The sequence below is a fragment of the Microtus ochrogaster genome (genome assembly GCF_000317375.1).
Source record: "Microtus ochrogaster isolate Prairie Vole_2 chromosome 6 unlocalized genomic scaffold, MicOch1.0 chr6_random_2, whole genome shotgun sequence".
Lineage (NCBI taxonomy): Eukaryota > Metazoa > Chordata > Mammalia > Rodentia > Cricetidae > Microtus > Microtus ochrogaster.
In genome coordinates, this window is record NW_004949095.1 from 754,835 (window position 1) to 777,008 (window position 22,174).

Consider the following 22,174-nt stretch of genomic DNA (forward strand, 5'->3'; position numbering starts at 1 on the left):
CCTCCCCCCCCGCCCCAAGGTTCCTGACCATTGGGAGTTTATTCTCCAGCAAGGGAAACAGGATATACAATCTAGCAGCACAAGGTCACAAGCATCACGTGATGTTCTCCACGTGGCTTTAACTTGGGAGGTTCAGACTGGACTTGCATATGGATGCTGGATAAGCAGCTGGGCAGGATAGGCTGGGGTCAGAGTTTTCATGGAGATTTTATCAGCATAGAAAAGTGTCCCTGGGTAGAACAACAGGCTTTGGTTTCTTGGGCATAGTCACTTTCTCTATCCAGTAGGGCGGCGATCAGGGATATGTTCAGAAAAAGATCCCATTCTGTTAGGTAGTCAATAAATGCTAGCTGTTGCCACTTCCATTGTCATTGTCACTATAAACCCTGGGCTTGTTCAGGCTTCTGACAGGAGTGAAAAGCCTCATTCGTGAGTGAGGGCAGTGGTCGTAAGGCGAGACCTGACAGGAGCCAGAGAGCATCCCTCCGTCCTCAGCAGTGTGTCCCAGGCAGATCTGAATCCCGAGGTACATGAAGACAAGTTCTATGGCTAAAATTAAAGTCCCTTCCCATCTGATGTCAAAGTAAGGCCTCACATCTAAGGAAGCACACACACACACACACACACACACACACACACACACACACACTAAAAACAAAACAACAAAACCTACAGGACCATTTCCGAGGCTCCAGGTTTACTGCCAGCACACACAGGCCCTCTATCACACCGCTTGACAGACAAAGCTGAATAAACCCTGTCTAAGCCAGACCCCGAAACTTTCATTTCCCGAGAATTTGTTCCCCTAAATTTTTCTAATTAGTATGAGAGGAGGAAAAACCCACACGAGCTGCTTTGCAGACATCATTTCATTTATTATTCATATCAGCCCTGAAGGGTAGGAGTGGAGCAAACCTCAGAGAAGCCCAAGATCCCCGAGTTAATCTCCACCTCTCCTGGGCACTCTTCTCCTCTGTTTCATTTTTCTTATCACCTGACAGCAGCTCACAGGATAAAACACTTTGGGAACAAAGATTTCTAAGATCAGAACATCCCGCAGCTAAGAGGTACCACATGGCATGCAGTCCTAAGTGACCCAGAATCCTGCCGGGAGGGCTCCAATCCCAAGACCTCATGAGAGCCCCTCATTGGCACACTGTCCTACTGGGCAGGCCAGGAAACCAGTTTCTGCTGAATAGGACTTCAGGTCTCATTTCAATTGTTAAAGAACTTTTAAAAACAGAATCATCCAATTTTCAGCTGTCAGGGAGGCAGGAAGTAGGATTGAGGAGTCTGGGAGACACACAGTAAGTCTTTTAGCCAAAGTATGGCCCTCCACTCCCATAAAGGGACTGAAAGCGAACGCCTCTGTAAAGTCCCTTTATGCAAGTGTATGCTAGTCACAATTCCAGCCTTGTGCAAAGTACCCACCAAAACCTTCCCAGGAGGCCCCGGCACATTACAAGAACGGAAACTCTAAATGATGCTGACAAGGGAAGATTATTTGGAAGAGCTACAGGGGTAACTGGGTACAGATTCAATGACAGGAAGAGCTGGGTCTGGCAGCACAGCCCTGTATGGAGGCTGAGGCAGGAGTTTCCAAGACCAGCATGGGCAACTTAACAAAACCCTGCACCCAAACAAACAACAACAAAGAGGGGGTACAGCTTAGTGATAACGTGTCTACCAAGCATGTGTCAGCCCATGCACTCCAAAACAAAACAAAAACAAAACAGCACAGCCACGTCCTGCCTTCCTGCCGCCCACAGAGCAGGTATGCTCTTGGCCTCTAGACCCTGGGGACACTGCTGCAGTCCAATGGCAACCTTCGCTCCATTTCCTGAGTCTAACCTGCTTCTATATACCTCAAGTCTTGCTTGATTCTAAATCAATTTCCTCATCTTCCTCTTTCTCTTCTTCCTCCTTCTCTCTCCTTCTCTCTTCTCTTCTCCCTTTCTCCTTTTAAGGACACATCCAAAACAAGCTAATGGCAAGAATCCCAAAGCCCAAATACAGTTATGTCATGTCCCAGAAATACAGCTTAAGCTGCATGGAAATTACATAACTGATAGTGTACTAAATCTTAAAAATTGATCAGAGCATAACATTGAACTTTTCTTAATTTGAGGACACGTTAAAAAGTTAGATATCTGTTGTGTTTGTGTGTGTGTGTGTGTATGTATTTATGTGTATGTATTTAAACATGTTAAAAACAAACTTTTCAATGTAGGAGTTAAAACATAGAGAAAAATATACAAGCAACTTCAAGCAGAGGAGATAGCTCAGTCTGTAAAGCTCCCATCTTGCAAGCAGGGGGACATAGATTCAATCCCCAGAATCCATGTAAAACCTGGGGCTGCAGACACGGCTCAGAGGCTAACGTTCTTGCTGCATAAATGCGAGGAGTGGAGTTTGGATCTCCAGAATTCACTTAAGAAGCTGGGAAGATGATGGCCACCTGCGACCCCAGCGTTCAGGAGACAGGCATGGGGCCTCTGGAGCAAAGCATGCTGGCCAGATTAGGCAACTGGGCAAGCTCCAGATTCAGAGACACTCCGTCTCAATAAACAAAGTAGAAAATGACCAAGAAAGACACTGACGTCAGCCTCAAGCCTCCACATGTGTGCGCACAAACGTGACCTGCGCCCATGCACACACAACTGGACATGATGGCGTGCCTGGTAAGGCCAGTGCTGGGGAGGTGGAGACAGAGGACCTGGAATTGGCTGGCCAGCCAGTCTAGCGTAGCCAGTGAGATCCAGTGAGAGGCTGCCTCAAAGGAAAGAGATGGCATTGCTAGGAGGACATCCAGGGTTGTCTTCTGGCACGCACACACACATCTCCCCCATACCCCTTTGTATCTGCACACACCTACGCTCACACATTAGAAAAGGGGAAACTTCACACTAGCAAAAATAGCCAAAGGATTTACTATGCAAGCTGTGAGGAAAAATTCATACAAAACTTTTTAAAAATGAAGACATGAGAGGATCCTAATGAGAGGTCAAGCACAAAGAGCGAAGACTCATCCAAGACACAAGACAAGCAACAAGCAAACAAAAAGGAAAATAATCAACAGTAAAAAAAAATAAAAATAACTATAAGCAAAATATTCGTGGCAGTCAGTTCTTGAGGGCGCACAGGGCATGCAGCTCTCATCACTGTTGGCTGTGACTAACAACTGTGGCTGCTTTTAAAGTGGTCAGCAATTTCTATCGGGCCAGGTGAAGATCTGAATCCCCTGTTATAAGAAACCAGAGAAATAAAACCCAAAGATACGTGATTAGAGGGGGAATGGAGACTGCCTATAAGCAAGCAGGAAAGTCATCCATCATACAATAGGAGCGTTTGAAAACTGGAGTGTGCAGATGGCTCTGCAGTTGGGCAAACTTACTCAGAACCATCGGCCCATGCACGTGAAATCAGCTTGCTTTATGGTGCATAAATTATACCTTGATGAAGTTGTCAAGTTTATAATTACAAGTATTTATCTTATAGCATTTTTTTTAAAAAAAAGGCATAGGGAACAGTATTTGAAAACAGATATTAAGATATGTTCCTATACCTGGTGCATGCCTTTAATTCCAGCGCCCAGGAGGCAGAGGCAGGCAGATCTCTGTGAGTTCGAGGCCAGTCTGGTCTGCAGAGTGAGTTTCAGGACAGTCTGGGCTATACAGCAAAAGCTTATCTTGGAAAACCAAATATATATTCACGTACTGCCTACCACTAGCCAGACAGACAACTCCAGCAATGTCCTGCCTTCTCTGTGCCCGAACAGCCATTTACCGCCATACACTCACTACTCCCTGCCCTCACACTTCTGCAAAAGTCACTGCCTGCTGTCACCCTGTCCCCACATGCTCCAAAAAGAACCTTCTCTTTCTCTCTCTGTGGTTCTTTACCCCAACAGGTGTACAGGGATTTTGTCCACAATGTTGGCCTCCCTTTCTCAAGGGGACAATGTTTCTCGCTCACCTTTGTTCTTTGGTGTTTAATGGAAGCCTGTATGTCTCCCATCACATCACTTGTGGACACCCCTCCTTGAGAGGAGGCTGGGGAGTGTCAGAAATTGGAAACTGCCCTGGCGTTCTGATAGGAGAAGGAAGCTGTCAACATGTTTTGGACCCCACTGGAGGAAGCTCCATCCCTTTAACAATGCAGCTGCATCATCTGTAGCTACAGTAATATAGGTCAGACTGGCTTGTACTTCTAGAACGGTGGAAATGAAGAAAAGGCCGGGGTGAGGAAGAAGGGGTTAGAAGTTGATACTAGAATCCCACTGTTCACTAGTCACCATTTTGATTTATTTATGGAATTTCTAGGTGAAGTGTATGTGGAATCATGCCCAGTCAGTTTGTCTTCTTTATCAGTCCTGGGGCTGAACCTACAGCTTCATGCATGCTATGTGTTCAGCCCCAGCCGCACGCTCAGCGTTGAATGACTGTTACCCTTGCATAACAGCCTCTACTGGGCCCTGTAGAGCTTTACTGCAACAAGAGGAGCAAGGAGCATTTTGATTGATACACTGTGATGGCCCCTTCTGAATTGCTATACATAAACTCACTGGGAGTTTCCCTTCCCTGCGCACTTGTTCACAAGCTCTTCCTTCTAGGAATGACCATCCGGGGCAATGGCTTCCAAGTGTCTGTGGAATGTGGACATTCAGCCTTGAACCAGGAGCACAGGGCAGGAGAACCACGCTTGACAGCTTCAGAATCTAAGAACCACCAGTCAGAATGCAGAGCAAACAAGGGGTAGGGGGCTGGGAATGAAGAGCAGCCTCTGGGCCTGAGGTCTTACAGCTCCCAGCAGGGTTGTGGGCTGGAAGCAGATGCCTTCCTCAGGGCTGGAAATGTCAGAGCCACTTGAGCCACAACGCCACTTTCAGCTCCATGTTTGTGTTTACAGCCCACTGACAGCTTACAACAACAGTTTTAAATGCGGAAGAAATGCTGAAGAAAACAGAAAATAATTAGCTGCCCTGTTACAGTCTCCTCCCCCAGCTTATTTCATTAGAGAAATCAATGGAGGCATTAATGGCTGTCTCTAATGAGGCTTATTCTAATTAGACTCACACATTATTAATCCAGTTGGGAAAAGGCCTGGTTGGCGAGGAGCTGCAGAGTGGGACAGCCTCTGATGGGCACTCTGGCCACGTTAGGAAGGGTCACCATGATAACATAAGCAGTGTCCACCCTGGTGTGTAGGACTTCTCATCTTCAGGACAGGGCACATAGACACTACCCCCTTCACTGTATCCACACCACCACCCACCAGCAAAAGGGACCATTCAGAAGCTTTAAAGCTCCCACGTCCCAAGCTTTGTCTCACATGGGTACATACGTCGCTTCAGTGATGCCCATCCCCACAAGGAGCAGTGATGAGAAAGCAGAATAAAGAACCTGGGATGTCTTCATTCTCCAGGCCATCTCGAACCCATGTTCTTTTGGAAGGGCCAGCTAGAAGATGTTTGAGGTTCTTTTCCTTCTGGCCACTGATACAGCTTAAACACATGCAACCAAAGTTTCCAGAAAACAACCGTGAGGCCAGGCATGGTGGTGCCAATTATCCCAGCACTCAGGAGGTAGAGGCAGGAGGATCGTAACATGAAGGCCTGCTTGTTGGGGTTTCTGTCCCATCCAGCTCCTACAGCCAGTAAGCCCCAAAGAAAATTACACAGAGAGTCTACATTAGGTTATAAAATGACTGGCCCATTAACTCAGGCTTTGTATTAGCTCTTATAATGTATATTAACCAATTTTTATTATCTATGTTAGCCACATGGCTCAGTACCATTTTTAGCAGGGCAGGTCACATCCTGCTTCTTTGGTGATTTGGGCAGGACTGGTGAAGAATGGGCTTCCTCCTTCCCAGCATTCTCCTGTTCGCATCGCCTCACCTCTACTTCCTGTCTGGTTGACCCGCCTATACTTCCTGCCTGGCAAATCCCGCATCAGAGGATGATGAGTTTGAGGCAAGTCTGGGTTACATAGTGTGGCACTGTTTCAAAACAACATCAACCACAACCCCCCCAAAACTATCTGTGGCTACCAAAATTGGATTTCATGTAATTTGCCAAATACTGCAAAATCACTTCATCATGTGAAGACCGTTCTCGCCTTGTGGCCAGACATGGCCTGGTTGCTGCAGTCTGTTCCAGCCCTAGAAAGTGCACCAGCAATCCACCCCCACCCTGAGAAGCCAATGAGGCAGCGCTGCTCAAGGAGTCTGCTCTTTCCCTAAGGACCAGATACAGGAGCTGATTTCTGTTCTGAGAGCTTTAGTGTTTCTTTGGGGTGAGCCAAATTTTGCAAGACGACAACTTACAATATATTGTTCACAATCCACCACCAACAAAATGGTAGCAATCAAAATTAGATTTAACAATTCATCTACAATCTCGTTTCCCCGCTAAATCTGAATTTTCAGGTTCCAGCTGCTTCTCTGTTCACCTACATGTCATTCTCCTGCAGTTTCTATTCTGTGACAGGCATAATTTTTATTTCATCCCCTTCCCCCACCAGACATTGTTTTTCCTAAAATTTCCCTGCTATGGTTTTTTTTTTTTTTTTGCGTATGATGATAAACAGATGCGCCATAAATTTTTGTGGAAGATTTTCAAGCTACCTAGATGGACTTAATTCTAAGAGGGTCTTTTCGTCTGTCAGGGCGTTTCTCAGCCCAAGCCAGGAACTCTAATACAAGCTACTGGGTGCGTGGGGGCTTTGTCGTCTCCCTGGGGTTTGTTTCCTTTTGTACAACTGACACATCTGTATCTAAATTTATTCGCTTCATGATAGAGATGCGATTCCACATTCTCTAGTGCCTTTATAACTGGAAGTGACTGCGTTTGCCTTAGAACATACAATGAGGGTGGGCGTTTGGGAAGGCGAGTGATATCTGTGTTTTCCTCCCAGTTGCCATCAGCTTGTTGCTGGCTTAAAGATGTCTCCTCCTTGCTTCACCCCAAAGCCACTAAGGCTCTCTAGACAGTGACTGGTCTAGCTACTCACAGTGGAGAAGTGGAGGAGATTGCTTACCACTCTGACTACTCCACAGACTAGGCCCAAGGATGGTCAATTTTAACATGGTAAGTTTCCCTTCCTCCCCACATGGGCTGTGTCACTGCTGGCTGCATTAGGAGGCTCGCCTTCCCTTCCTTTCTCTTGCTTTCCGAACAGGAAGTAAAGGGGACAGCTTAAGAACCCTAAAAGGTAGAACACGAGCTAACCAAGCAGGAAGTAGAGAGGCCTCTTGAGTTCTGGGTTAGGAGAATACTTCCACGTAGCTGAGCTGGCACAATCAAATGTGTATCTCCAATAGTGGAGACTATTTGGCTCAATGGATTGGTTATTAACACCGATTAAATCTGACCAACTGGCCAACAAGAACAGCATTTCATAGCGTCTAGGCAATTCACTTTTTTTTTTAAATTTATTTATTTATTAAGGATTTCTGCCTCCTCCCCGCCACCGCCTCCCATTTCCCTCCCCCTCCCCCGATCAAGTCCCTCTCCCTCATCTGCTTGAAGAGCAATCAGGGTTCCCTGACCTGTGGGAAGTCCAAGGACCTCCCACCTCCATCCAGGTTTAGAAAGTTGAGCATCCAAACTGCCTAGGCTCCCCCAAAGCCAGTATGTGCAGTAGGATCAAAAACCCGGACAGAAATCTCAAGGTCCAAATCAGGAGCAGAAGGAGGGGGAGCACGAGCAAGGAACTCAGGACCGTGAGGGGTACACCCACACACTGAGACAATGGGGATGATCTTTCGGGAATTCACCAAGACCAGCTAGCCTGGGTCTGAAAAAGCATGGGATAAAACCGGACTTACATAGCAGACAATGAGGACTACTGAGAACTCAAGAACAATGGCAATAGGCAATTCACTTTATCTGTGACTATGACTACGGAGGCCTTGGGAACGGTTTCAGCTGAAATCTAAAACAGGAATGGTTGGGGACTGCAGACCACCAGACCCTGAATTTTCTGTAAACAACCTGTTTTCCTCTGCTCTAAGCAGCCTGCAGGTGAGTGGTTTCTGGTGAGGTTGTAGCTGAAAAATCGGGAGAGCTGGGGCCTGGCAAGAGCCCTGTATGAGCTGTCCTTGAGCACAATAAAGGGGCGTTTTTGTTTCAAGGATGACCCGTGTCCCTGTGTCTCTGTCTCTGTGCGTCTGTGTCTGTCTGTGTTTCAATCTCCGGCCCTTTGCCTAGCTCGGAAGGCACTGTAGTAGTGCAGATTGTACCCTACAGGCGAAGTACCATAGTATACCTAGAACAGGTGCAGTGAGCTACAAGGAATGTTTTAGGTGACCTAGTACAAGGCCCATTGCCCTGATGGTAACACTTCCTGGACATTCTGAACCGCTGCACACACTGGGAGCAGTTGAAGATGTGAGCAAGGCTGGTGACCACTGTGTCATCTGCCTTTTGTCCACTTGACATCTTGTCATAAATATATTCCTGCTTTCAGGGATTTCTATTGACTGAGAAAGTGAAGTTTCAGAGCAGTACCAAGCATGGAGTGAGCACTATGCGGCTACCACAAAGAACTCCTTGTGTTTGGTATCATGCTTCTGTCTTTCACCCTCCCACCTAGAACATAAGATCACAATGGCCACAGACTTTACCTTCTCAGATTTTTTTTCTTTTTCTGATGTTGGGACTCGAACTCAGGCATAGGTATGTACTCAACTATTGATATACTCCTGCATCAAGCTTACTTTAGAGACTTTAATATTCCTATAATATTGATACTATGTTAGTTATACTATATCAAATATACTGTTTTTTATGTGTGCCTGAACATCTAAATAGACAGCATATAAATACTTGTCACTTATAAATATTTCATACAGAACATACTATACTGATGTGAATGCATGCGACATGCATTTATCATATGCCTGCCAATACCTGACAGACGACTGGTATCTGTTATCTATCTCTCTGCTGAATGTTAAGTATAACTATATCACAGTATTTCTTTACAATACACTTTTTTGTATTGCATTTTTTTGTGCTCTATTCATTTAATAATATCACTTGAAGACTGTGTGCCATCTATACATCTGCTTCATTACTTTTAACTGTTGCATAACACCAAGATATAGAAGGTTTAATTTGTTTCTTGGCTGCTGCATGTTTGGATGCTTCCAGCTTTTTAAATTTTCATTTTTGCTATTTAACACAGACTGCTATAGTGGCATTTATTGCATTATATAAGAGAATTTCAAGGGTATATACCTAGTAATGTAAGAGTTTTTAATAGTCTGGATTACACATATTTCATATTACATATGTGCATTTACGTAATTTGACAACAAACCTTCTGATGTTTTAAATATTACAAATGTATTTCGAACTAGCTCTGGATCTGTGTCCGGGAATCACTCATCATTAATACGGTGGATGCTGACTCAGTATGTTCCCCTGCTCCTTGTGTCTGCCATCACTCACTGGTACCCAGAGAGGAGGCAGCTACGACTGCCCAGCTCCAAACTTCCAAAGCTCAAGAATGAAACTGCAAGTGTAGAATGTTTTGGTGCTCCTCCTGCAGATGTGTTTCTACAGTAGAATCAAAGTCACTTAACCAGATGAAGAATGTGCTTCTTGTGATGCCTGATGCACTGACTCTAGGTGTGGGTTCACACTAACCCAATTTGATAGAATAGATAAGGGTCCTTGAAATAACTTCATTCACACAGACTTAGAACCTTTCTACCTTTCTTACCAACTAGTGTAGTGTTGAGCCCGTGGAAATCAGGCCATTCAGGGACCCAAATATTTTCTAAGTGTAAACAAATGGGTCTAACACATTATTTTCGTATACACTCTTTTGTTTGTTCGTTTGCTTGTTTTGTTTTACCATCCTGTCCAATCCTTTGCCAAAAGATTTAGAATACAGGGGTAAAAGTATCATTATCCCAACTTCTAATTAGTAGATTTATCTTGAAATAATGTAGTGTACTTAGTTATTTTGCCTTCTTACCTTTTCAATTTTTTCATCCAGCATTCTGAAGAATTCTTGTTGGCTTTCAGAGATGTGCATGCTGCAAAACAAAGAACAGTAAGTGTACCCTTGAACCCCGCTATCTCAAGTAAGCGATGGTGAACCCCTAATCTCTGGGCAGACAGTTGTTCAATACTGCAGACTTTCCTACTAAAATACCCCAAAGCTACTTTAGAACACACATCATCACACTGCTCTTGCAAACCTATTTCCTAAGTCTACAAGTGCTCATGACTTAAGCAACATAACTTCCACTCAATGTGTAGGGGCTACTTATATTGATATCACTGGGTTGGGCCTGCCAATTTATTTCCTTCAAAACACATGTGAGATTTTAAAAGAGCAAAGGACATGCAACATGGGAATTTTCAGCCCTGTGTGTGACAGAGAAAATTATTCTCATTACACTGAAGCACGGATTTTACAGAAGTTGTAGCACCGACATACCTAGCTGACTCTATGAGTACGGGCTGAAGACACAAGAGCAGAGGACAGAACAGCCGCTGACCAGTTCTGCACCGTTAGTAACTGGAATTCCACTGGACTACGGGGCAGTTAAGAGTGCCGAGGAGTCATCCTCATACATGTGCTTCTCGTCCCATTCACTGCATCGGCTGAGCTGTTGTTGGGGTTAACACGTAAGAAGGCGAAGAGAGCAGGGACCATAGATGGGAAAGGGGTGGCAGGATGGGCCTCAGTGCTAAGGTGGTCCTAGCCTGATGATATTTACTGACAGGTCCATGGAGGTGAAGGGCACTGGGTGAGAGAGACATACTACACTGGTTGCAGTGTTGGGACAAGGATGGAGAGCACGCCTAGAATAATAATAATCTTTAGAGCACACAGGGAGAAGCCTACCTATGTGCCATTAGCATGACACATGTCGTTCCTCACACCTTAGAAACCCTTCAGGCTTCCCATGAGCTCCACTCCCAGGAGAAGCTCTCCGCTAGGTGTAAGGCCACCACTTAAAATCTGTGAGCGAATGACAGCAGCTGTGCCATGCAAGTAAAACAAGGCAAACCCGTGACACCACTAATCAGTTCACAGTTGACAAAGCGCTTTCACACATAGCGTGTGATTTCGCCATCCTTTACGAAACCGCTCCAACAGGAAAATGTTCTGTTTGGGAATTGGACTCTCGTTCGTATGCAGTTCTGAAGAGCAGGGCAAGAGTCTGGGATGAAGCGGACGAACGAAGCCAACAGCCTTCTCTCCGCAGAATCCTGAGCAGAAAAGCCAGCGTGTGCACTGAGCTTTCCCAGCTTCCCCCGGCTCGACCTGCTTAAGGGTCAAAGCGCCTGTTTCCCTGAGCCACTCTGGAGGCAGACCTGTCCTACCACGTACTCCTTTAATAGAAGGCCCACTATAGACAACCACTCATGTTCCCTTGCTGACTTCAGGCCATCCTGATAGTCTTAAATCACCACACTCTCCTGCAATACTGTGACACTCAGAGCCACGAGCACAGATAGGGCTGGTCAGAGTCCACGAGCCTGTGGCTTCAGGGCTTTAGTTCTGCATCTCATCACGACACTGTTCTTTCTCTAGTGGTCTCTTGCTGGAGTGGTGCTGGTCTTCCCTCTGCTATGTTCCCAGATGTTACTTTACTGCAGGCTTCAGATCAGCACGGCCAAGCTTTTCCGCGATGTCTGCAGGGAGGGTGAGACGCCGAGGTTTCCTGAGGATGCAGAGCGTGAGAAGCTCGACACCCATATTAGCTGTATGGACATACTTTGACTCTTCTTGTTCTTGGCCAGGTTCTCGACAGCTGTAGGTCTCAGGCAGCAATTTTAAAGTAGGCGTGCATCTTCGTACAGATAACAAGTGCATCACTGACGACTAACAATGTTGAATATTTTTTTCCATTTTCATGTATATGTGGTGTGCATGCGTTTGTGTATTTACATTTGCAAATATAGGTGCATGTGCCCGTGTGTGTGTGTGTCTGTGTCGTCTCCTTAAGGATGTTTAAGAGACTCCATGAAAATGGTGTTTTTAGGCTTTGGTGTTCATGGCGCAAACTGCTGCTTGCAGTTCTTAGCTATATATACATTGCATGCAACAAAGTATATATTACATGGTTTGCTAATTAATGGATGGAGTGCCATTTAAATTCATGTGACTCTTGACCCCTCACCGTGGCAGTGTGGTTTGTCACGTGGCTGAGGTGCCTGGCCTCAGATGCTGCTTCCTACATAAACAAGCCTTACTGCTAACCATCTTCAGTTGTTGTCAATTTCCATGTGTGTCTTCATTTAATGATTACAACATGAGGACAGCCATGTCTGGTTAGCAGCCATATACAAGCACGGAGGACGAGGGAGGGTATCGGAACTCTGCCAAGTGTGGTTGCCATCTCTGTGGTCACAGTGAACTTCTTACAGGTTCTGTTTCAGGAACCAGAGACTGAAGGTGGAGGCCACTAGCCTAAGGATGTGTGTGGAGACACAAGCACAAACACCTCGGTGCTTTTAGTTTGTGTTGTCCGATGTCAGGGAAATGCTGCCTGCCAGCTTGCCTGCCTGCCTGCCTTTACAGACCAGGCAGGCTCACTCTTGAAACACAGTATGCTTCCTGCTGTAGGTGGAATGGGGTGAATGGAAAGGGGCTTGTTATCAGAACCTCATGCATGACATAAACTCCTTCAGATGAATGTTTCTGTCGGAGAGACTATGGCATGCTTCTCCAGAGGAGCAAATGCTCCCTCAAGGTCCTAGTTAGCCATCTATCACCTCATTTAGCAGGGTATGAAAGATGAAGGCTCACTCTCTTTTCCCTGGGCTCATTCCAGAGGGAAGAAAGAAACCTTGTCAATATAGAATCTGATGAAACACACGCTTGCCCGGATGCACATGGACCCTTACCTTACCACACGGAAATCCTATCAACACAGCAGCACTGATATCAGAGTGCAAACTGCACTGTGAGGACCAGCTCCTCCCTGGGTACCAACACTATTGTAGGCATCTTCTTTTCCTGATGCACACCTGGATGGCTGTGAGTTGGTCAGAGAGAGGGAAAAGCCACCGACACTCTTAGCTTTCCTCTCCACATACTAGAAAGGCTACAGCTACATGGTACATGAGTTCATACAGCAAAAATATGTGCGGCTAATATTCCTACTTGAACCTTTACAAGAAGCTACACAGTGGTATCTACTTTAACTCACAAAGCTCAGCAGATACCGAGTGGGCACTGCAATGTTCTGTAAGACCAACTTGTACCCCGAGAGGCTTTTCTTTCTGCTGCTTCTCAGTTTCATGTGTAAAGCGATCCAAAGAAGGAATGATGGGCAAAATGGGCTTCAGAAGTAAAGGCATTCAGCTTTCATTTTTAGTGACATATAAAATTCCCAAATATGGAAACTTCAGCCACAAAAATGTAAGGCAGTAATATGGTTTGGAACTGACAACCGCCTCCCAAAGGTAATGCCACAAAGGCTTAGTACCCAGCAATGTTCAGAGGAATGGTCTCTGGGGGGCATCTGGATCATGAAGCTCACTACTGATGAATTTGCTGACAGTTATTGATACTGGGTTACTGAGAGGTGGTGGGAACCTTAGTATGTGGGGCTTAGCTGCAGGATGCAGGCCACTGGGGGCAGGCTCCTGAAGGATGCATTTTGTCTCTGGCCCTTTACACATTTGCATTATCCCTGTCTCTATCTCCTTGCCTCCACTTTCCTGGTTGCCATGAATTGCTTTGTTTTATTAAATGCTCCTGGCCAGGATGTTTCTCCTTCACAAGAGGCCAAGAAACAACAGAGCAAGTGGCTCTGAGCCAAAATAAGCCTTCCGTTCTCCAGGTGCATCTTCTCAGGTGTTTGTCACAGCAAGGAAAACCTGGTTTATATAGGGGGCAGCCTTCTGTTTGCAACTTGACATAAGCTAGAATTGTTCGAGAAGAGGGAACCATAACTGAGAAAATGCCTCCATAGGCTTGGCCTGTAGGCAGGCCTGCGGGACATTTTCTTTATTAGTGACTGATGTAGGAAGGCCCAGACTATTGTGGAGGTGCCATCCCTGGACAGGTGGTCCTGGATGGATGGGAAAGCAGGCTGAGCAAGCCAGGAGGCAACACTCTTCCACGGCTTCTGCTTCAGTTCCTGCTTCCAGGTTCCTGCCTTGAGTTCCTGCCCTGACTTCCCAGTGTTGGACTACAAGCTATAATCTCTTCCCTAAGATGATTTTGGTTGCACTGTTTTATTACAGCAACAGAAACTTCACTAAGACAGGAGGCAAGACACTACCTTCTTAATGTTCTACCTTTGAAGGTACAAAATATCCTCAAATACTGCCTCTCCTTGCTCAACTTACAAACACTGAGGTTTTCAACAGCTCTGGGTCTTTGTTTTTCTATAGAGCTTCCCAGCACTGATATGCTTATCTTGTTTATCTACCTTGTAACAATTTAACTCTCAGGTCCAGATGGAAACCCAAGTGGACAGAGGCAAGATTTGGTCCGCCTTCACACCTGCCCACACCAAATGTGACCACCGGCTGTGTTCCTCTTAATCTTATCCTGCTTGGCTTTTTCTTAATGATCACCAGCCACTTCCAAGTGAGCTTTGGGGCGGAAGCCTCACTCTGGCCTTTCTGACACTCCCAGTGGTAGCTCACACACAGCTGCTTCTATTTGCTTAATTATTTTGTTTGAAATAAAAAACAAAACCAATATAAGCAGCTGTGAAGCTCAAAACAAAACTAATTACTACAGCCTCAATTACAAGCTATAACTGACCCAAGGTTAGTTCCCAACTGTGTGTCCCTCTGCCCCAGGGGAACCATCTCTTGCCTTTTATCTTGCTGTGCCTCTGAATGTGCTAAAAACACCCAGTTATCTACTTTGGTTGTATTTTTAAAGTCTATAGAGTGCAACAAGCTCTATGTAACTACTGCAGGATTGCTATCAAATTGCAAGGGTCTATGCAGCATCGTGCACCGCTGCAGAAACTTGGCTAAACTGCTGACCAACCTTTCATTGTGTAAACATCCTGTATTTCATTTACACAGCCCCATTTAAGGGCAATTATCCTTTTTCCCTCATTCTCAAGGCACTCTAAGTACACAAGATTCCATTTGCAACTTAAAACACACACACAAACACACACATACTCTCTCCCCCCTACACATATGCAAACACACACATACAGCTTCCCCCTCTCATACACACACAAACACATACTCTCACGCGCACGTGTGCACACACGCTGTGTGGAAAATGCTATTTCTAAAGTAAGCATACAAGTCCATTTAATATACATCTCTAAATGCTGTAGTGCACTCTCTCCCTGCAGACCGAGCAGCTTCCAGGCGTCAAGGTGAAATAAAGGGTTCTTTCTAGCACAGTGGTCCTCAACCTTCCTAATGCTGAGACCCTGTAATACAGTTCCTCATGGTGTGGTGACCCCCAACCATAAAATTATTTTTGTTGTTACTTCATAACTGTAATTTTGCTACTGTTATAAATCATAATGTAACTATCTGTGTTTTCCAATGGTCTTAGATGATCCCTATCAAAGGGTCAAGTGACCCCAAAGGGGTCACAACCTACAGGTTCAGAATTATTATTTCAGCAGGATTGAGCAGTATCCATCCATCCCCCTAAGACTCAGATCTAGGGGAAGCTTTTTAAAAGAATAGCCCATTTTCAAGGTGCTTGCATGGAAAATTGATGGGTTGTGTTATCAGGGGTCTTGTGGTCTCCAAAGGCAGACGAAGTTACAGCAGTGACGAGCATCAGAGAGGCTTCTGGGGAGGGCCTGGTGACCAGCAGCAGGGGCCTTAAGTGGGAGACAATCAGTTGCACCATTACTCTGACACAGTCAACCTTAAGTGGATTTATTAATTATTTTTAATTTAAAAAATGTATTTAACTTTATTTTATGTGCATTGGTGTGGAGGTGTCAGATAACCTGGTACTGGAGCTACAGATAGTTGTTAACTGCCATGTGAATGTTGGGAATTGAACTCGGCTCCTCTGAAGGGCAGCTAGTACTCTTAACTGCCGAGCCATCTCTCCAGACCCTTAAGTGGACTTATAAATGTTCATTTTTCTTTGAAGTGAGCATCGAAACTCTTAGTCCTTTCCCTATCTGCTGACGAGTTCTAACTGCCATCACATGGGTTTATGCTCTAGCAAACCAGAGACACTGGGCTTGGACAAAGTGTTTGTATTGGTAAGGGTTCTATAAAGAACAGAACCTACAGAATGACTATCTATCTATCTATCTATCTATCTATCTATCTATCTATCTATCTATCTATCTATCTATCTATCTGGGATTTGTTAGAATGGCTTACAGGCTGTGGTCCAGCTAATCCAACAATGGCTGCCTAAGACTGGAAAAGTCCAAGAACCCAGTAGTTGCTCAGTCTGTAAGGCTGGATGTCTCAGCTGGTCTTCAGTGTACAATGGAATCCGAAAGAGCAGGCTCTAAGGCAGTGGAGGAATGGACTTGCTAGCGGGGGGTGAGAACAAGCAGGCAGGGAGCAAATGCTTCCTTCTTCCATGTCCTTTATATAAGCTTCCAGCAGAAGGGCTGCCCCAGATTAGAGGTGGGTATTTCCAGCTTAAAAATCCAGATTAGAAGTGGGTCTTACCACTTTAAATGATTTGGTTAACACACCTGGCAGGTGTGATCAGTCATTTGGGTTTTAGTTAATTCTAGATGTAGTCAAGTTGACGACCAAGAACAGCCATCACAGGGATCATGAAGCAGGTTGTTTTAAACTCAGTTTTCCAGGAAGGCCTAGCAATGATACATTTCTTCTGCTACAGTCTTGATGTAACATCAGAACGGGGAGGAGGTGACATGTGTCAAATATGCTTGAATCCTTGAGAATTTACTTGGTTTTAAGCAGAGTACTACAGTAAAGACTAACAGCCTCTCTTAAGAAATATAACAGTAGTCTCATGATCACAAAGTGAATTTTATCACCAATATGGAATAAGCCCTAGAACAATCTAGAAAATGAGTCAATGTTTATTTTTTTATGTACTGTTTTATTTACTTTTTCCTTTAAGACAGCTTCTTGCTTTGTAGTCTTGGTTTGCCCGGAACTTACTAAGTCAATTGGCCAGGAATGCATGGTAATCCTTCTGCCTCTGTCTCCAAAGTGTTAGGATTTAACCCATGCACCACCACGCCCAAGACATTAGCTATTTTAGTAAAATGATGAATTAGTCTTCATTTGTTGGAAGCCAGCAAAGTATCTTCAAGTATCCAGGCCACTGAGGTACTTGGTACAGCATATTTTCTCAAGTTAAAGATCTCTTAAAATTACACATTATAAGCAACAATCAGATTAGGAGAGAGAGCCTCTGGGTCCACCTGTGCAGATGCACCATTTCGACTGAATGCTTTCTGATTTCCTGGCTTATCTTTGTTATTTTGCCATATACTTATACACGTAATACCGCTCATTTATATCTTTGAATTTAAAGGAACATCCTGCTACTAACTGTTCTGAGAATGCCCCTCCCTGACGTGTGGAACATTCCCTGACTGCCACGTAGCGTTCCCATCAGAACACGCCACAGTACTGTTACCCATTATATTACCGATGGACACTTGGTTTTACTTCTAAAAGCTTATCTAAACTGCTGTTATGGCGATGTCAAAATGTCTCCCAGCAGAAATGTGTTTCTCAAGGGCATATACCTGTCCCTGGAGGTGCTGGAGGGTGAAGTCTGCCTAGTTTCAACTTTATTAGATGGGAAAACTGCATCCCCTGCTACTCTCTTCCAGTTGCACTGCTGTGAACCCACAAGTAGGGGTTAAAGGGGATCTAGAGTTCATCATCTTGACAACTTCTGTTTTGTCAGACTTAGACATTTTTGAGAATCTGATGGAATGAAATAACACACTTTTCAAACAGACCAGCCACTCAGGCTTCCTCCTCAGTCAGATGGTTCTTCATGTGTTAGCCCTTCCTCTGGGTTATGCAGTTTTATCTGTAGAATTAGTTCCTGCATTCTGGAAAATCTATATTGTCATCTGTACGTCATCCTCGGTCTTGCGACCTCGACTGTCTTATAGTATATTCTAATGAAGATATGTTCACAATTTTATTGCAACCACCAATCAGTAAATTCCCATAAGATTTATATTATTTTATATCTTAATCAGGATCTCCCCATCTGAGAGCCATAAAGCTATCCCTCTTATTTATTTTACTAAATGGCCTGAAACTGTCAGCTTTGCTATGCACTGAGCATGTTCTGAGAGTATGTTTTGTTTACTGTCTCAATTACTAAAGCTCTATAATAAACCTTGATTACCTGGTAGGCAGAAATGGGACTTAAGGACAATACAGGGAAAAGAGAAGGCAGAACTTACTTTGCTCTGGGTTGATGGACCAATCCAGGGACTTCTTTATTAGTTTTAAGCCTCGTATTCGAGCTGGCATTTTTTTCCTGAAACGCAAGCACACATGGACAAGATGAGAACCCGTGGTTAGGTAATAAGCAGGCATTTTCGTTAGAAACTCTTTGATCCTGATGGAGCCCCTCCACCGAAGCTGGGCACGCCACAAAGACAAGGGTCCTTGCAAGGATGTTACATAAGGCAGGCAGAACCTGCCAGACCCCGGAACAGGAAGTACTGTAATGAAAAGAGTTGGCTCTGTAACAGGTACCACTGAGCTTAGAAAACAGCACACAGCTAGAGTTTAATTACCAATTTTCAGTGGTGAGAGAATCGACAAAAGGTTCCAGTATCAGACAGAGGGAAACGGGACAATCGCAGGCACTGCCTACCTGTGCGGGGGAACTGGCTGCAGTAGCATGCTAAGACACAGTGTGAAAAGGCCCTAGCTGGGATAGGGACGTGACAACAAATGACTAACAGTTTCACGTCACAGTAAAATTTGGGACCAGATTCTAGTGGATTAGTAGAAGTCTTGGGCTTTCAGCTTGACAAGATTTTGTATTTCCAGCACAGCAGCCACAGGGCAAAGAATACGCAGGTATTAAAGTGCTGGCGTGTCAGTAAGCGCACTACCACCCCGCGCTTGTAGAGACATACACAAAGTGCTTACCACGAAGCTTGCAAAAATACCCTTGAAGTGGAAGGAAAGAACATTCTGAGCCTCGTTAACAGGAGGCTGTTCATCCTTAAAGAACTTGAACTGTGACCAGAGTTGAAGAGGCTGTAAGACTTTAAGACAATCCTGAAGCCATTTTTGACAATTCTGAATCCTCTCAGCCTCTGTGCCATAGTGCTTCCCCTCCTCCCCTGGGAACCAACGACCTAACAGCTACACTCACACGTACTCAGTTCCTGAACAATTACCCATATACGTATGCTTTGGTTCGGTCCCCTGGGAAACGGGGTCAAAATGACCTCTTACCTCATCTGATCTGGCAACAGCTCTCCAGTCAATTATTGGTAATAGCCCTTTCGAATAAGCCAATCAGAATAGTCAAAGAACAACCCCACTTGCTTCCGTGGCCCCTTTAAAAATAGACTGTACCCGCTATTCGGGGTCCCTCGGCTTCCCGAATGCTGGGGGACCCTGTCATGACAGAATTAATAAAATCCTCATGCTTTTGCATCGGCTGTGTTGTTTGAGGTGGTCTCTGGGGGCGACTCCCTCTCAGTGTTTGGATGCTAGAGTCCAACAAGGCCACTATTTAAGAGCTGGACTACCTTCTCAACTCCGCTACAAGCCGAGTGGCCTGGAGGGCATGAAACAGACAGGTCCCAAACAGACTCTTTTGTGTCCCTGCTTTCAATCCCCTTTGAGTCAGTGAAATGCCAGCAACTTTTCTATGCTCTGGCTGGTTGTTATTTACCATCAAACATGAGTGGGTCTGCATAATATTAGCACTCTAAAAATATGGTAATTTCATGTTCTAGGAAAACAATTACCATTTTCCTACAGGCCACCTTGCCTTCTTTATACTAAAAATAATACATTCATAAGCATTTAAGAAGTATAAACTAAGGCTGGTGAGGTGGTTCAATAAGAGCTCATTATGATGGAGGAAGGTCATTGGTTAAAAAAATAAACTGCTTGGTTGGCCCTCATAGGTTAAAATATAGGTGGGAGGAGTAAACAGAACAGAATGTTGGGAGGAAGAGGAAGTGAGCTCAGACTCGACAGCTCTCCTCTTGGGGGCAGACACCTCAGAGAGACGCCATGCTCCCATCTTCAGGGCGGATGCGAGAGCTCTGCTCTCTGAGGCACACGCGATGAAGCTCCGACCCAGGATGGACGTAGGCTAGAATCTCCCTGGTAAGCCACCTCGTGGGCTACACTAGAAATCGGCTAGTCCAGGTGTGAGAGTTAGCCGAGAAGAGGCTAGATAGAAATGGGCCAAGCAGTGTTTAAATGAATACAGTTTGTGTGTTGTTATTTTGGGCATAAGATAGCAGACAGCAGGGGTGCTGGGGACGCAGCCCCGCCGCTCCTATTACTACATCATTACACAAGCCTCATGCTTGAGTTCCACCCCCAGAGCCCATGGTGTAAGGAGAGAATGAACTCCGAAAGCTCGCTCCACCAGCATGCTGTGTTGGCCACGCTCCCCAATGATAAGCAAACTAAATTTAAAAGGCATGGACTATATTCTGATTACTTCACTGGGGTAGACAGGGAACAACAGATAGTTACTGAAGTTTTCACAAAGCAGGTGGGAGAATTAGCTAAGTACTGCACCGGCTCCAATAGCCCAAACCCAAAGTCCGTTGTTTCTCTTGGGGTTGTGCTGCCTGACAAAGGCCTAGAGCATCATGCAGGGTCTTCTGCAATCATGCAGGGTGTTCTGCACAGAGCAACAGAGTACACGAACAGAGCCAACGACTGGTCTTTCTGTCCATCTCAGAGAAGAAAAGAGACTGACGGAAGCCTTCCAGCCGGGTCAAGCACACAGGTTTCTTCCAGGTTGAACACTTTCTCCTTGAAGCTGTATGTGTTCTTAAATACAAGGTGGGCAGGTATGATCTGCCACTCCCCTCTGGTCACATAATCTCCCAAATTCCTAGAGCTCAAATGATACATCAAAATTTTCAACATCCTGGAGGCAGGGAACTGAAATGTCACATAACTGTAACCTACTTATATTCTTATTAAACTACTCTACATAATTATATCACCTCTTCAAATCTCCCTTAAAAACCTATAATACATACTTGCTAAGAACAACCCTCAAACGACAGAGGCTCAATGGCAAAACCTTCTACTATGTACTTATGTCTTTATTTTATAGATTGTAATTCAACAAGACTAGTAATAACAACTGAGGACCTATATTTTAATATATATTGACTTATTTAGTGTTCATAAATATTTGCATACATTAGCTCATTTTCACACCTACAACACCTCTGAATTAGGTAACATTTTCTTACTTTTTTTCTCTCTTTCTTGAGACAGTGTTGGTCTTGAAGTCTCAAGCATCATTCCTCAGTTTTACGTACACACCACCATGCCTATTCACTTAATTCCCATTTTACAGATGAGCACACTGAGGCATAGGGCAATGAAGAACCTAACTGAGGTTATATAAGTAATGAGTGGTGATACTGGGCTTTGAACTTGGGAAGCCTGACTCCAGAGTTCATGGTATTAGTTACTGGCCACAGCTCTCAAATGTTTAGAACCAACACTTCTATCCATAGTCTTCAAGATATGACACCTCATTCACATTGTTTAAAAAAAAAAAAAACAAAACCAAAAACTCATTTGCTGAAATCTCCACCCACATCACCAGAAATCTCTTGACTGTTGTTGTCAAGTTCATCATGGAAAGCTTTCCAAAGTTACAAGGTTAGAGGTTTTGGTTAAGGTTTGAATTTTAACACTGGCAAAACTGAAAACAAACCCGTCAATGACAAACCCGTCTCAATTACTTTCCTTGAAGCAAAAAAAATCTCTCTTCATTCATTTTTGAGGAAATGATTTACCAAATTCCCAGGTTTGAGCACCCAGGATCTTTAAGGGAGCTATGCTATCCCATTAAAAGAAAGAACTGCACACTCGGCTAACATCTCCATCAAATGCACAAGGGCTTTTCTTCCTGGAGACACTATCCTTTTGTAGGCAAAGGAAATGCTTCATCCACATCTCCTACTTCATTGCAAGGCTGGGAGAAAGATATGCCTCCGAGCATAAGATGTAATGAAATGTAATTTACAGTGCTTCACTGAGGGCCTT

At 44.7% G+C, this 22,174-nt stretch overlaps 1 protein-coding gene across 3 annotated transcripts in view; it reads right to left on the reverse strand.

Annotated features, from left to right (window-relative positions):
- Positions 1 to 22,174, reverse strand: part of C6H1orf21 (chromosome 6 C1orf21 homolog) — a 205,812-nt gene that overhangs the window by 9,741 nt on the left and 173,897 nt on the right. For all 3 annotated transcript variants that reach the window (XM_026787591.1, XM_026787592.1, XM_026787593.1), the window contains 2 exons: positions 18,355 to 18,431; positions 9,990 to 10,050 (listed from right to left, as the gene is read on the reverse strand). In XM_026787591.1, the coding sequence (XP_026643392.1) occupies positions 9,990 to 10,050; positions 18,355 to 18,431 (138 nt within the window). The remainder of the gene's footprint in view (positions 1 to 9,989; positions 10,051 to 18,354; positions 18,432 to 22,174) is intronic.